Source organism: Eulemur rufifrons, chromosome 9 (assembly GCF_041146395.1).
Source record: "Eulemur rufifrons isolate Redbay chromosome 9, OSU_ERuf_1, whole genome shotgun sequence".
NCBI lineage: Eukaryota > Metazoa > Chordata > Mammalia > Primates > Lemuridae > Eulemur > Eulemur rufifrons.
Genome location: NC_090991.1, coordinates 6347688 through 6362204, shown reverse-complemented (window position 1 = coordinate 6362204; position 14517 = coordinate 6347688). Strand labels below are relative to the sequence as shown.

Genomic DNA, 14517 nt, shown 5'->3' with positions numbered 1-14517 from the left:
AAGATATATAGGGTTAAATAAAATATACTATTAAAATTGATTTTGTCTGTTTCTATTTACTTTTTAAAACATGACTGCTAGAGTATTTTAAATTATTTGTGCAGCTCACCTTGCATTTGTTGGACAGTCCTGTTCTAGAGCATCGGGCTGACAACTGTTCTACATGTGCTAGCATCCAACTCTGTAGCCAGCATATTGTTTGAGGAGATCTAGGAAATCTTCACTCAAAAAGAATTAGTACCTTCCATACGTCAGGAGAGTGAAAATGAATCTGGTAGTTTTCCTCTTTATTTTTATTCCCTTTATTACAATAGTAAGTAATCTGTGAATACTTGTTAAAGGAGGTATATGTGGTTTTTTTTTGTTTTTGTTTCCACTGAACAGTGAGAAATTCTGAGATTAAGATTTGGATGAGGGAAAAGGGGAAAAAAATCTATTTAATATTAAAATAAAGTGAAATTTAAGGGTCAATAAAATACATGTAAAGGATTTGAGTTTTCCAGTATACATTTAGCTTACATGATATTTGTGGCTTTTATGTCTTCTTTAATATTAACTCCTAAAGTCACACACAAAGAAACAGACTCATTTGCAAATTCTGTATAGGCCCTACCCATCCTCCAAGTCATGCTTGCCTCTGTGCTTGAAAGATAGTCATGTTCAAGATGCGCTTTCATCTTATCTACAAATTCTGTGAATATTCATAGTGCCTTTTGCATCTTCAGAGTTAAGCATGTAATAGGCACTTTTGGTGGTACTGTCTTTCAAGAGTCTTTATTCAATTGAAATCTTTTTTCAATTGAATGTAAGTATTAATAAGTTTAGTATTTCTATTATCAAAACCCCACAATTGTTTGCCTTCTCATTGGTCCTCTTCTACCTCAGCCTGTCCTTACTCACTGCCCAGACTGCCACCCGAATCTAATCATGTGTTCCGCGGCTCAGCGACCCGAGGGCTCCTCACTGTCCAAGACCTCCTGGCTCATCATTTGAGGCTCTTCACAACACAGCTCTAGCCGACCCTTTCCTGCTTGATTTCTTGCCACACCTCAAGCACCTTTTGACGAATCCTCATAGCATGACCTGCCACTTCTAAATTCAGCATATCCTTTGATGCCTCTGCTTACGCTAGTCTACTTGAAATACTCTTCTCCACTTATTTAAACCATTTTTCTCCCTTTTCCGTGTCATCCCTGACGACTTCAAACAAAATTAAGTTCCACCTCCATGGTCCGTCTTAGCCCTTTCTTTGTATGACAGCAAATTTCATACATGTATGTCTGTGGAGCTGTCTCTCATTCACGGTAAGGTCTGTGAACGCAGGAGCACATCACAGTCACCCCTGTGGCTGAGTGATGGCCCTCAGAGATATCCAGGTCCTAATCCCTGGAAGCCATGTTACCTTAGATCACAAAATGGACTTTACAGATATGATGGAGGATCCTGAGATGGGGGTTACCCTGACTATCCGGGTGGGTCCTAAATGTAATCACGAGTGTCCGTATGAGAGGCAGGAGGGAGGCCGAGGGAGATCTGACTACACAGATGGCAGAGAAAGTGCTATGACAACAAAGCAGAGACTTGAAGATGCTACGCTGCTGGCTTTGAAGATGGAGGAAGGGGCCATGAGATGAGCCAAGAAATCCAAGAAATGCAGCTCCAGAGGCTGGAAAAGGCAAGGCAAGGAATTCCTCCTGGAGCCTCCTGACAGAGCGTGGCCATATCCACGCTGTGGTTTTAGCCAAGAGAAAATGATTCCAGACTTCTGACCCCCAGAACTGTAAGAGACCAATTATGTATTGTTTTAAGCCACCAAGTTTGTGGTAATTTGTTACAGCAGCCATAGAAAACTAATACACCTTTATATCCTCATAGTGGCTAGGTATGCTCAACAGGCACACTTATGCTAATATTTCTCTTATTGTTTTAGGCCCCAAATCAAACTTTCTTTACACTTGAACAGTCCCCATTTGCCATCCAGTAAGTGTTTGTGTAAATAAGCCTTAGCATATATGACAACTGAGTTCAATATGTCCCATTTGTCTGTAAGAGAGTCAAGCGTAAACCCATTGCCTGCTGTAGTCTCATACGGCACTAGCTGGTGGCCCAAACAGACCAAGCTGGCAGGCACACAGTGGCACTGGCACTTGCTCCTGGCTTTGGTTAGAATCACAAGAGGACCAGGTGACTTCTCTGGAGGCCTTTCTTACAGAGATGGAGTGCTACACATTCACCTGTGAAACAACTGTTGGTGTTTTTTTGTTTACAAAATGCAACTACAAGCCTATAAAAGTCTAAGCATAGGTATTGTGATTGAAAATTGTCCAAAGCTCATTTACACAGCAGTGTGAACAGAAAAGTTTACCACAACTATTTCTTTAATTATGAATTTTAAGTTACACAGTTAACACATGAATACATTCTTATAAATAGTAAAAAAAAATTTCAGGTAAGGACAAAAAAAATCTTTTATGAAGACTATATGCCCCTTCTTCATTCTCCTCCCTGATTTGTTTCTAACTTATACTGGATAAGTTATCCAAAATGACAGTTCCGAATATTTTATCAACTAAAGCACATTGACCCTATAAATACATTTTGTTATACAAGCAGAAAAATAAACAATGAGATTGAGGATTTTTATTTTTATTTTTGTTTGGGGGGGCAAACACAAAGCTCACTTCTCTTTGTGAGATCAGACTAAAATACATCAGACTAAAAATGGAATCCTGTTTACTTCTTATAATTCATAATTCTGTCTGGAACTCTGCCTCTCCCTTCCAACATCATTTTGTCAGGATAGACATGAACTGTGCCGAACGCTTGGCTGTCTGGAGCTGTTTCAATAACTCCTTCTAGACTGACATGATGCACACCAAAAGGATCTTCAGAGTAGCCACCATCGTGAGTGTGACCAGCAAAGAAACACACCACACACTCATGGGACCAAATGACTGCCAGGGCCTCTCTGTAGTTCCAGGCCAGGCACACGCTATCGGAGGACTCTGGGTAAATGGGAAGATGGCCTGTTAAAGAAAAGAAGAGTTATGAGCCTCTTAAGAAATATGTCTTCCATCAAAACAAATGGCTAAATTTAGTACTAAGAAAAAAAAATTTGTGTATTGCTACCTCATTATCCAAATTGACTAAACCAGAGAGAACCCACGTACAGGAAGAACTAGATCATCTCTACAGCCAAGTCTCTGGAGCATAGAAAGAAGGGCAGGACAGTTCACATGAGGTGGGAGAGGCTCCTGTGGAGGCAAAACCCTGAGATCTCTGAGGCCTACATAGTCTCAAGCTGCCCAAACATGGAAGACTGAGGACAGATATCCTGTATCCTGTTCAGGGCACCCAGAAATCAGGCAGGTGCTGCACTGAAATCCAATCTCATTGAATGCCTTAAATATGAATGTCATATACATAGAAAGATATAATACTAAATAAAAGAACAGTTTAGGGATGGGCCTTGGATTATGTGTCATTTATACGGAACACTCAACGCCTTAGAACTGCAGCCCCCAACCTCCGGGCTATGGACTGGTGGTTGAGCTACGGACCACAGAGTGAGTGGTGGGTGAGTGAGTGAAGCTTCATCTGTATTTACGGTGGCTCCCCGCCCCTTGCATCACCACCTGAGCTCCACTTCCCTTGCCGAAAACATTCGGACCGCTGCATTGGAATTTACTCATGGGACTTTAAATGCCTCCTGAGATCAAGTTAGCCAATGTCCACTTCACAGATGAGAAAACTGAGTTAAAGCAGGGAAGATTTTTACTGGGGTCCCACGGGAGACATGCGGAAGTAGAGCCAAGAAAACATCTAAATCTCAAGGCCAACACATCTATAAGTTCATACCATATATCAAGCCACAGTTTTCATTCTAAAGTACAGGCAACATAGCTCACTGGTCTCTGCTTTTTCCTATGAGATTACTTTTTTTTCCTGTTACTGTTCATTTTTATTCTGAAATTTAAACACGCTTTTGTTTAATATCTATTTGTTTGTAATACAAGTTAAAAGAAAAAAAAAAGCAGGGAAGGGGTAGGAGGGAGAGGTTGACAGATCCCTAAAGCAGGAAAGGGATCTTGAGCACACATGCACAAACACACTAACTAGAGTCCAAAGGGGCTGTGTAGCTTTCTGTGTAGCTTTCCATACTGACTCATCTATCAAGTAACTGCAGCTTTTGACACAGTTGCTCCCTTCTCCTGGAAACACTTGGCTTCCAGGACACCACTAGTTTTCCTAATGGTGTCTTCCTAGTTTTTCCCCAAACTTGACAGCCACTAACTTCCAATCTCCTTTGCTGGTTCTTCCTCCTTTCCCCAGCATCTTATCAGGAGTGCCTACATGCTTGGTTCTTGCACTTCTGTATCACCTAATGTCTTGGTGATCTCTTAGTGATTTGCATGCTTTAAATATCATCTATATTCTTCCCACTTCCATATTTATATATCTAGCCCAAATCTATTCTGAATCTCCAACTCAGACGTCCACACTGCCCACTCAACATCCCCACTAATGTCCAAGAGGCATCTGAAACTTACTATTTCAAAAACCTGTGCCCCTGCCCTTCCCACTCAAACTCCCTCACCCTGCTGTGTTCCCCATCTCAGCTAATATCGTTCCAAATGCATGGCCAAAACTCAAAAAGTAGCCAAAATGACCTCTGAGTAGCCACAATGAAAGTTAAAAAGCAAACAAAAACAAAGGGAAATTTAACTTTTAAACTTTACTAAAGAAAATCTGAGAAATTCAATTGTTAAAGGCTTGCGCATCCAGTTTCTAAGCTCATGGCAAATGATGGAAGAAATTGAAGAGACTGTTAAATAGATATGTATACTGCCATCAGTAAAAAGAAAAGGGAAGGATACAGGATAGAGTGGGAAAAGGGACTAGGATATAAAACATGGATTCTAGTCTCAGTTCTGTTAGTTGCTGTATGATTTTGCTATGTAATTTAATCACTGTGGGCTTCAGTTTCTTTATCTTTAAAATTAAAGGGTTTGGCTATATGATCTCTAGGTCCCTTTCAGCTCCAGTGCTTCTAAAAAGTAACAGGTACAGCCTAGCCGTGGAAAACTAAGAAGCAGACACAAATCAAGAAGTATCCTAGTTTGAGACCACTTATTATAGAGCCAAATGGTGTCACATCGTCCCAACAGTCCCTGAGGGTACTTTATCTTTTCCAAGTCTTAAATGGCACTTGATATTCCAACAGTATCAGAAATACTCCTGCTCCATCTACATGTTTTTACCACATTAGTGGAAGATTAATACATAAAAACCACATTTATAGACTGAAATATAGTTTTATATTATCAACTATCCAAATAGCTTATCATTTCCAAAGGGTTTTCATATCCATAATCTCATCTGGGGCACTATTGACAACACCGCAGTCTGTAGGCTCGACATTTGTCCAGGGCTACACAGCTCATATAAACAATAGCCAGAATGGCGCCCGATCCTTCTGGCTCTTAGTCCAGTCTTCTCACCTATTATCCCATATTGATTCTAATTCTAAAATAAGGGCCCTAATCTCAGCCCCCAAAACAAGTCCACCAGTCATGTTGCAAATCCAAATTCGGTTCTTCGTGTGTGCACACATGCACTCACACACACACACACACACACGTGCACATGCGTATATGTGAGTGTGTTTTAAGCACCTCCAGATCCCCACAATCTCTGATGGCAGTGTGTCTGTTCAAAATGATTCTAAATGAAAATAATATACATCTTACTTCCTTGTGACCACGTAGTAGACACAGTTAGAGAACTGAAAGTACCTACTGCCAGTGGAGTCTGTAACATGGATCCTCTATTATATCAGCTTTGTTTCATCGAGGCAGTAGTGGCCTCTGTTTGGTGGCCACTTCAATAATAAGCATGTCTGATGGGGCTGAGATTTGGTGTGGGGCCTGAACTGAATTTCTCAGTTAAAAATTACTGGCTAGGGTGGCTCATACCTGCAATCCTAGCACTTTGGGAGGCCAAGGCAGGTGGATCACTAGAGGCCAGCCTGGGCAATACAACGAGACCCCATCTCTACAAAAAATAAAAATAACTAGCCGGGCGAGGTGGCACACACCTGTAGTCCTGGCTACTGGGGAGGCTGAGGCAGGAGGATTGCTTGAGCCAGGAGTTCGTGACAGAGAGAGACCCTGTCTCTAAGAAAAAAATTAAAAATAAAATTAACCTCATAAATTGATCTTCTTTGGGATCCCATTCTACTTTGAAACCCAAAAGGCCAACTCACAGGTTCTAATATATGGCAAGATTTTTTTATTTTACAATTCTTTCCTGATTCATTCTTAAATATTAATTTTATATACAGCTTGTTTCTCAATAAAAATTTTTAAATTAAGCATCCATTTTATAGAAAAAGGATATCAAAACGTAAATATTGTTAGTATATTTTAAAGTTTAACTGTTCCCAATCTCTAATATGCTAGTGTAATCAGATAGACAATTTAAATACTTACTCACGATCACCACCTTTTCTTGGTTTGTGTCAGAGAATGTAAGAACTTCATTCAACCAGTTCAGCTGTTCTTGACTGAATCCTCCATTAAACTGGACAAACTGGGGCTCAGAAAGTCCTGAAATAAATTCAAGTAAGTTAGACCCACCAAATATCATTTTCCCCCTCCGTTGGGCATTCAAATTTAGCTAATGCAGGCAAACTTGTTCTTTTCTTTAGGAATATTTGATCAGCAGCAACCGACTTAAAAAAGGAAATCTCAAGAAATCAGAGCAACATTTAAATAAACCACACACCTCACTCCTAGTCTTGACATTCCCCTGCTTACTTCACTGGCTTGCCACTACATTGAAAACCAAATACAGACTTCTTACTACGGCCACCGAGCCACTAAGCAGTCTTTCCCCTGTTTACTCTCCAAAGCCATCTTGTACCCCCTGGCCCTTTTCTGTGTTCTTCAATAATGCCAGAGTCTTATTCCACTTTCATGCCTTTGCATTTGCTTTTCCCTCTGTCCGCTAGCCCTGAACATCCTTCTTTCCAAGGATGACTCCTTCTTGTCATTTAAGTCTAGGCTTAGATGTTTTTCTCCTCGGAGAGGCTTTCTCTGATCACCCAATGTAAAACAGTACCCCTAGTCCTTTTCTATAACATCACACTCTCTTTTCTTGGTAGCACTTATCACTGTGGAAATAATCTTGTTTCTGTTTCATTTATCACCTGCCCTGCCCACCTACTGCTTTTGTTCCCTCCATTCCACCCATAAAAAAAGTGATACTGTCAGTATTGTTTACAGCTCTGAATAGTTATCCCTAGAAAAAGTGCCTGGCCTAGAATAGGCATTCAAGTATCTGTTAAGTAAATCAATCTTGATTCAACTGTAACCAATCCATGTGAGATCAGGCTTGTGAGAAATCCTGACCCTGAACAACAGCGACAATATACTTTTACCTTAATTGTCCATCTTCCTGCTGAATAAAAGGTAGCTGAAGAATTTAAAGACAATGTATTAGATTCTCAGCTCAAAGGGATAATTCACCTTGAGGACTATTCAGTTCCGTATTTGGGTTGTGCTCCCTCAGTATCTTCATACACTGCTGATATTTTGGAGAAGACTGATCCATGCCCAAGACACTCAAGTCATAAGCATCGAGTAAAATAAACCGGAATTTAGGGAATGGTACAAAATGGTAAGCATAGTAATTCTCTGAAGGCACAGTCCCAGGATGATGTACAATCTGGTCTTCTAGAAACTTTGTGTTAAGTTCAGAGTTTGTTAAGTAGTCTCTACTGAAGTTATAGAACTCATGATTTCCCCATGTATGGTGAACTGGAACTTTAAGCTTCTTGAATGTGTTCATAACAACTTCTAGGGACTTTTCTGATGTTTTATGCTGTGCATTATATCCATCAATGACATCTCCAAGCTGAAGGACACAACGGAGTGTGCTGCTTTCATTATTCCAGTCTGCAATGGCCCCCTGCAAGTGAAGAAGGCTGTGTCTGTAGTACCGCCGCCTGTTTCCATGGAAATTATAGCCATCTTCTAAATCCGCATATTGAATATCTGCAATCACTCCAAAGGAGAAGAAACGCTCTGAACTCTCACTTAGGGTTGCAGGATTGGGCTTATCATCCATAACCTCCAAACAGGTCTCTAAATAAACTAAACAAAGTAAAAAAGATAACTAAGTTATAAACATCTTTATTTCCTAATTTGAAGATAATGGAAAAATAAGTATTAAACTTACTGGTTAATTTACTAGGCGGCTTGATATCGGAAAAAGTGCATGGGCTTTAAAGTCCAATGCTCTTAGGTCTAAATTACTAAACCTCTAAAACGCTTCAGTTTTCTCTCCTGTAAAATAGATGATAACCTCTACCCTTCAGAAGAGTAACAATTTACAAAAGCGTACTATCCTATCAATGAACAGGCATTCTGATTCTAGTAAAGCCAAATTCAAATCTGGAATAATTCTAATTTTTGAGAAATTCTCATTTTAAAACACATACACACATACCTTCCCATAAACATCAAATAATTCTATCAAAACTTCAAGTTTTTTTTGAAAAGTGGTTTGTATATTACACTCATTTATTTTAAGTACTTTATAAAAGGGTCCCATTATGGGTTATTTCATGTCAGACTGACTCTGTTCTCATCCTTGGTGGGTAGATCACTTGAAGTTAGTTTCTCCTATATTATATCTGAAGTGACAGGGGATTTGGGGAGCAGTAAAGATATGAAAGGAGAGAAATAATCTTAAACCAAAAAAAATATCTACCACAAAAACTATGATGTCGATGTGACTATTATCATTTCTGAGAGCAGTGGTTCCTGGTTCTTCAATAGTTTGATTCTAATTTGAACCAGGTTTTTTATCCTGAATATTAACCTACCCCCATAATCAAAACAGAAAATATGAAATCTTTTTTTCTTACATATAATCTCTGCCCTGCCTCAGTGGCCAAGAAGAACAAGAGATTTAAACTTGAAAAAACCATTATTAGATTGTTTAAAATCTAAATTATAATCTCTTAAAAGACCCAAGAACACTAATGATTAAAACAAAAATCAAAGACCAAGATCCTAAATTATCAACTATTTTTGTTGTAAAGACTACAGTAATAAACTGTTGCTGTGGTGTCTGAATTTATTAAAACCTAAAAATTCATCTTTCTAAAATTACTTTCAGATTCCTAGTCTCTAGTCATTTGCCAAATACACCTACAGAGTCCCTATTTAATCCCCTACAGACATGTGAGATTCCTATTGTAATAGCGCTTCTATCAGAGACGGAGGCCACAACTCCACAGTTGGAATAAGGATCAGACTTCAATTTGACTTATTTGAGAGTTAAGGCCTTCTTTTCATTCTAAAATAATTGTCATTAATGACACACTCTCTGTCTAATTCACCCAATTATGAGTTTCAGCTACTTTCCTTTCTTCCTTAATCTGGTTGGGTATAACTAACCCTAAAATACATAAAACACTAGGAAAAAAGATGGAAATCCTTCAAAATGGTTTGGTGTTCTCATGCTACTTTTATTTTTTATTTGCTCATTTCTTCCTACAGTCCCTATCTGAAAACATCACTAGATACCAAGTCAGTAAATATATAAGCAGGGTATATAAGTGAGAGATAATCTGATTTGAAAGGTGAATTCTGACACAATTACAAGAAACAGAAAACCCATCTAAGTTCAGCTGAAAATCTCTAGCCTTGTTAGGTTTCAAACATTTGTGATTCTAAGGTCAGGATTAAAAGGAGAATCAAATCAGAAGATAATTTAGCAAGTATATCACATAAACATTAAGAAAGCTTAAGAGAAAACTCTTTCTGGGTATGCTCTTATCCCTTGCAAAACGAGCCTGTTTGTTTCTATCTTTAAACTCAGAGACTTTATGGTGATGTGTATTATGGATCTCCTTGAGGAGATTTATTCCTAATTAATTTGATCTTCTCTCCAGTAGACAGCTGTTATTTTTGTCTACCTAGCATTCATTTCCTGTTCTTGATGTATTAATAACAGCACCCTAATTTTCCTTCAGGCATCTATCCAGTTCCCCATTCTCAGTTCCTGTATGACCCCCACCCCCGGCTGGGGAAGTGCAATGGCAGACACATGACCCAGGCCTGGTCTAGAAAAGCCCAGTTTTCCTCTGGCCAGTTAGGGGTAGGCATATAACTCAAGCTAAGTTGATCAGCATCAGCCCTGGGACATTTGCTGGAACTATTAACAAAAGTACTGCCACTACTTCTGCACAACTGATAAACTAAGACTTGAGTTTTTAGAGAAAAGTTAACTGAGAAGCAGTTAACAGGAAAAAGTTAACAAGAAGCAAATCTGAATGACAGAAAGTAGATTCCTGTCAACATTAGTTGAATACCTGCATCTACCTGCCCTGGCTGGAAATACTCTTGGTCATTTAGTTACATATATCAGCCAATAAATTCCCCTTTGAGCTTAAAGCCAAATCCAGTTGATTTTCTGTCATTTGATACTGAAATCCTGTCAAATACACCTTCCACTGGAATGCCATTCAGTTTAGGGAAACTCAAAGCTATATTAAGATTTGGCAACCTTTTAAAGAAAGGTAAGCATTGTGGAGAGAACTACTAAGGGGCACACACTTTAAAATAGCATTGTGTTTTAGGGTAGAAAAGAGATCTAAAATGTTGACTAGATAAGCTTTTAAAAACAAGGTTAGAGATAAGGAGGTAACTTACAATTTTATTAAATAAAGAAATTATTTTGAAAAACAGAACCTTAAATTTGTACAGGTTGAATATTCTTTATCCAAGACACGATCAAAAGAGTTTTGGACTTCAAATTTTTTCAGATTTGGAATACATTTACCAGTTGAGCATCCTTAATCTGAAAATCAAAAATCCAAAACACTCCAGTGAGCATTTCCTTTTGCATGTCATGTTGGCACTCAAGTTTCGGGTTTTGGAGCATTTTGGTTTTCAGAAACATATTCAGGTAGAGAATCAGGGTCAGAAGTGAGTAAGGGCAAAAGAACCAAGTAGGCAGGGAATTGAATCTCCTAGCTAGTTTAGACTTTCATTTTATGGTTCAGGGAGATGTCAGGGAGCTCAGAAAGGCTGGTCCTGGTGAGTAGAGGGATCAAAAACCCAAAGGCACCTACAGTGAGGAAACAGAATATACATTCTAACGTCACGAAACTTTTTCAAAATACTCCCTCCTCTACCAAATACATACACACAAAAACGCGTATGTAGAGAATAATAAATTTTGAAGTTAGCAATGAATACATGAGATTCACTACTTTTATACATATTTAAAAGTGGCTATAATACAAAGTTTTTTTAAAAAATCTTCTAAAATTTACAGAAAATAGAATCTGGAAAAAGTAGAAGACTCAAGGAAATATTTTGCCTTTGAATAGAAAAGAGAATGACAAATTTTGAGCTGTTATCAGGAAAAAAAAAAAAAAAGGTGTAACCATTGCCTGGGGAGAAACGCCCAAGAAGTCTTGAACAAGCGGGCCCAAGGCGGTTGGGTTACAGTGTGGTTTTATACAATTTAGGGAGACAGGAATTGCAGGTAAAATCATAAATCAATACATGGAAGGTATACATTGGTTTGGCCTGAAAAGGCAGGAAATCTTAAAGGGGCTTGCAGCTTATAGGTAGGTTCAAAGATTCTTTGATTTGGAATTAAAGAAATAAAGTTGGCTGGGCGTGATGGCTCACACCTATAATCCCAGCACTTTGAGAAGCTGAGGCAGGAGAAATGCTTGAGGCCAGAGATTCAAGACCAACCTGGACAACATAAGGAGACCCTGTCTCTACAACAAAATTAAATAAATTAGCTGGGTGTGGTGACTCATGCCTGTAGACCAAGCTACTCAAGAGGCTAAAGCAGGAGGATTGCTTGAGCCCAGGAATTCAAGGTTACAGTGAGCTATGATCATGGTGCCACTGCACTCCAGCCTGGGCAACAAAGCAAGACCCTGTCTCTAAAAAGCAAAAAAAAAAAAGAAAAGAAAAGAAAAGAAAAGAAAAAAAGAAAGAAAGAAAGAAAGAAAGGAAGGAAGAAAACTTTACAAGATTTTCTCTCAAAATTCCTACAGAAAATCACGGTACAGGATAAGCAGCCAGTATTTTGTGAAAACCACCTTAGGCATAAGTGATTTTTAAGAATAAGAAGAAATACCCAGAGATGTTTAATTGCTGAAAACTTGCTACAATTCAATACTAATAAACCTTCTCTAATACTTAAGACAGGCAGAAAGCTGAAGTTCCTGTAGAAAGCCCTCAAGCATCTATGATGTACTTGTGAAAGATGATATTCTGAAAAATGTTTCCTTTGCTCTAGTGTCAATGAAAAAAAAAAAAAAAAGAGAGAGGGGTTGTTACAGAAAAGTCCAGACATAAGGAGAGAATTTGTTAACAGAAGATTGTGATAGAAGCTCAAAGCCTTCCTGAGACACTAAGCAAAATGTCTCAGGAAGGGGTGAGTGAGTAAAACTTTTATATGCAAAGACAACAGAAAGATGAAAAGGGGAAGAGTGTCTTAAAAACTGACTTTGTTAAATATTGCAGTAACAGGAAAGTTGAGGCAGGAAATGTTTGTGGTTAGGCACAGGAATCAGGGGTTTGGACCTAAGATGAAGCAAACACATTACAGTACTGGCAAGTTCACAAAAAGTTAGGGCCTCGATGTCCTCGTCAAACCAGACTAAAAGTTTTATCAAGCGCAAAATGTGATCAGCCTAGTTACAAGTGATAGAGCAAATTATCACATGATATTAATCCATGGTCTATCTCAAGAAAAGTATCTAAATTGGGAAGGAAAACAAAACCACTTGGTGATCTTGGCAGTTTAACAGTAATAAAAGTTATAAGGCTTATACTCTTTAGGTACCTTTTAGCGCTAAAGTTTCAAAGGTCCGTGAAATCAGGCTCAGAGGTATTATTAGCAATTCATCCAAAATATAGTTTTAAAACACCTACTTTGTGCCAGGAACTGTTTTAGATGCTAGTATTTTATTTAACATAATCAATTTAATATGAAGAAGTTACATAAAATGCTTTCATAAACAAATAAAGGTAAAGCTATTAAAAGTCAGTTTGGCAAATAAAATTTAATAGATCAACAGGAAACACTGAATTCAATTTTAATTTATGTGTGTTTGATCAGTTGACCTATAATTGAGCAATTAAAGAAATGAACAATAATTTTGCATGCTCATTGCCTGAACAGGCAAGGTACTTTGATGCCTTTTTGTCAATTACACGAAAAATTTCTCCCAGGGCAAACAAATACACAAAAATAAAAGGGTAAAAATCTTATCCACAGGCAACTTTAATATAGAAAAATTAGTTTGATCAACAATTTGAAGTGCTGAGCAAACACCGAAGAACTGTGAGTGGAAATTTCAGAAAATTCCAGCTCAACTTAGAATCAAGAAACACTATACTGCCCCCTTATAGGAAAAAACAAAACAAAACAAAACCTAAAACCAATCATGCTCCGGTCCAACAATCACTAGAGCATGAGCTGCTTCTGCTCAGTGGAAGCCCCTTGAAAAAAAGCCACACGAGAGTGGGATCTGTAATTAAGCAAGAGAGAGAGAGGGCAATTTCTTTTTTCCCTTTTATTGTTTTTGCAAATCTACCACGGAGGTGGGGGCAAGAGGGGAGTTAAGATTACAGATATTGAAATATAAATAAAGGCAGACACAATGAATGCGAGTTAAACTTTCACAAGGAACGAAAAATAAACTTATGAATGCTCTTAACCTCAATAATTTGTGGATGTACTCGAGTAACACAAGCAGTTCCAGATGAGGAATCCATCAACAAACTTCCAATTACTAAAATGAAAGGGACAGGGGAGTCAGTGAAAGTATTTTAAGCAACTGGGAGCCAGGATACTAAGTTAAGGAATGGGATTATCACGCAGTATATACTTCTACATTGCTATGCTTTATCAATTAGGTTACATTATAATGTAGTTAGAATAACTAGAAGCGCCGGATACTTCAAGTCTCCCGTGTCATTCTAACCACTCAAATTATCCTATTAGCAATTTTAAAAAAGAGTCAAGCGCATAATGGGTCTGCTTCTACTTTAAGGATGCAAAGGGGTCAAAAACCTTGCAGTTCTTCTGGACTGGCCTCCAGTTGAGAGAACTAAAGGGACAAGGATGAGCAGTCAAGATGGGGATGGGGGCTGCCCAGTCGCGCCAGTCTCTAGGAAGTGATTTTTCTCGTCCAAGCTGGAAGTGTCCCCGGGGCGAGGAGCTAGCTGCGGTCGCCGAAGCCCCAGACCAAAGCTGGGCGCCCCCAACGCTCAGGGCTGCCCGGCCTCGGCCCGGCCACGCAGCCTGCACCCCGAAGCCGTCCCCTCCCCAGGACCTCGCAGACCCTCAGCCCCGCGCGCTGCCCACCCCGCTCGCCGAGGTGCGCACCCCCACCCGCGCCCGACCCGCCTCCAGCCGCAAGGGACTACCTGCCGCGCCGGCCCTCAAGCGAAAAGCTCCCTGACTACC

The 14517-nt window shown here is 39.1% G+C and overlaps 1 protein-coding gene across 1 annotated transcript; it reads right to left on the bottom strand.

The window, feature by feature from the left end:
* Positions 1–2671: 2671 nt before the first annotated feature.
* ADPRM (ADP-ribose/CDP-alcohol diphosphatase, manganese dependent) lies at positions 2672–14502 on the bottom strand. Its single transcript, XM_069483253.1, has 4 exons — positions 14478–14502; positions 7530–8156; positions 6492–6608; positions 2672–3026 (listed from the first exon to the last, which is right to left on the bottom strand). The coding sequence occupies exons 2-4, from the start codon at positions 8128–8130 to the stop codon at positions 2734–2736; spliced, it is 1011 nt and encodes a 336-aa protein (XP_069339354.1). The 5' UTR covers positions 8131–8156; positions 14478–14502; the 3' UTR covers positions 2672–2733.
* Between the last annotated feature and the right edge of the window lie 15 nt (positions 14503–14517).

What these genes read in the sequence shown, in the direction of transcription:
- ADPRM (XM_069483253.1), bottom strand. Translation starts at nt 8,130, where the DNA reads ATGGATGATAAGCCCAATCCTGCAACCCTAAGTGAGAGTTCAGAGCGT. An exon ending in GGAACTGAATAGTCCTCAAG is followed by an intron (nt 6,609 to 7,529) that starts GTGAATTATCCC and finishes AATTTATTTCAG; the next exon opens with GACTTTCTGAGCCCCAGTTT. An exon ending in AGAAAAGGTGGTGATCGTGA is followed by an intron (nt 3,027 to 6,491) that starts GTAAGTATTTAA and finishes TTTCTTTAACAG; the next exon opens with GCCATCTTCCCATTTACCCA.